This window comes from Nanorana parkeri, unplaced genomic scaffold (genome assembly GCF_000935625.1).
Source record: "Nanorana parkeri isolate BGI_ZX_2015 unplaced genomic scaffold, ASM93562v1 scaffold802, whole genome shotgun sequence".
Lineage (NCBI taxonomy): Eukaryota > Metazoa > Chordata > Amphibia > Anura > Dicroglossidae > Nanorana > Nanorana parkeri.
The window spans coordinates 418,746-420,799 of NW_017307070.1; the positions used below are offsets into that span (position 1 = coordinate 418,746).

At 40.9% G+C, this 2,054-nt stretch overlaps 1 protein-coding gene across 1 annotated transcript in view; it reads left to right on the forward strand.

Moving 5' to 3' along the window:
- The window catches only part of ROBO4 (roundabout guidance receptor 4), a 71,081-nt gene that overhangs the window by 66,315 nt on the left and 2,712 nt on the right, over positions 1-2,054 (forward strand). The window contains exon 21 of the mRNA XM_018564973.1: positions 1,193-1,397. Coding sequence (XP_018420475.1) covers positions 1,193-1,397 — 205 coding nt within the window. The remainder of the gene's footprint in view (positions 1-1,192; positions 1,398-2,054) is intronic.

Here is a 2,054-nt window from a genome sequence, read left to right on the forward strand (position 1 = left end):
CCCCCCCCCCATACCTAAAATATAACCTAAACCATGAAATTTCATGAAATCGAACTTTGGTATTGCAACCTTTCCCTGACCCAATCCCAAAACTTTTAGCACAGACTTTCCGATGGTTCAGAATTCTTCCATTCAGGTCCATAACGACCCATTCGAGTGATGATAATTTTTTGACAATTCGCCAGTTTTATGTTTTTTGTTAAGTATCGGAACGCTCTCTAGGAAATTCATTAGCCGGCTAACTAGCTGAGCGGGGGTGGGGGTGGAGGGGTGCGGCGGATTGTAAAGTAAAGCCTAATTATTCTTTTATTCATGAACGCAGATCCATAACGCGGTAACTGCATTCCGCAGGAACTTTATCAGGACCAATAAAATCATTCCTCGCATATTTAGCACCTGATTATCCGGAGCCGCGCCGAGCTTTCCGACAAAGGTCGAGGATTTTTTTTTTTTTTTGCTAAACGTTGGGGATCCGATGAAGTCTCGTCTCCCAACTCTCAGCGTCTCCCCCTCCAACTCTCATCCCGCTAATCTCTTTGCTGGCAGGAGAACGAGTTTAATACTTTAAAAGCAGCCAGTGCATTAGCTGCTTGGCTCGCCACCCTTCCCATTGCGGATATTCCTGCCGCTCCGCCGCCATGAGCCCTGCAGCATGCTGCAACATGTTAAGGGCACCTTGGGTCTTAAAGGGTACGTCCACCTTTTGGGCGCTGGAAGGCAGGGCGGTGACAGATCGCACTCTATACATAGCATTTATTATCCATGTTGCTGCATTAGGCAGATGCAGGCTTATGAAGTATCCTTTGCTTCCAGAGGGGAAACTTTGCTTTGTTATATCTTCCTAAAGTGTTGTGAGGTTCTCTGTAGCTGGCAATGGAATATTTTCATAGGGCCAGCTGCATCTACATCCCCCTCCCCCACCATGGAACACAGTTTACTTTAAAGTATAAGCTCCTCTGTACAGAACAGAGACTGATATGACTGGCTCATTGTTCTCTGTACAGCACTGTGGTATATGTCAGTGGTATAAATGTATAATAGTGTGTGACTGTGGGGGGACATTAGAGTGTAAGCTCCTCTGTACAGAGACTGATGTGACTGGCTCAGTGTTCTCTGTACAATGTCTCGGCTATATAATGTAATAAAAAAATGATATATTGTATTGATAAATGTGATTATTTTCGTATCCTTATTTTTACGCAGATTTCTCACCATCTGCGTCCCCATTGGATGGAGCGCTAGCTCCGCAGAACCAGGGCGATGGCACTGATCAGAATAGGAAGGCTAAAGTGAATCCACTGCCAGTTCTAGATTGGAACATTGATTGGATGGATGAAATGGAGGCCAAGTACAACCAGAGGAGTCAGACCAGAGCTATGTACCCCTTCAGTAAAAAGGTGAGAAGGACCAGACATCCTGAGTACCACCATCAACATCTCACACTCTCATGACTCTACACTGTCAATAATAATACTGGAACTTGAAAAGTGTAGCTGATTATAAACATTGATCAGAGGGAGATAGAGAGATACAAAGTAACATTGTTTATAAACATTGATCAGCGGGGGAGATAGAGAGATACATATTACCATTGTCACTTTTTTATTTACTTTGGTAAATTAATCTGCAGATCAGAGGGTTCGGCTTCCATCCATATTTGATGTCAGTTAAAGCAACATTTGAAGTAAAAACAAAAGTTTTTTCTTTTCTCTCCCCATAACTATTATCTCCCTGATTAAACTTTTTTATTGTTATTTATTTTTGTTAATTTTTTTTAGTTCCACATTAAAAAGAACCACAAAATTGAAAAAATTAAATTGTAAATAACTTTGCAATGCGTTGTACGAGAATCTTGATTTTAGTATCATTTTAAACAGAACAAATAAAAGAACATTTATAGATTGCATGAAAAATAAAATCATTTTGGCAAGCTTGTCCTAACAAAAATTATACTATGTAATACTTTGTTATCTTCAGTAATGATAAAGCTATTGCTAAACTCATAGGCCCATGGTGGTAATGTAAAATTGATCTGGTCCCTGGGGTGGGGGGGG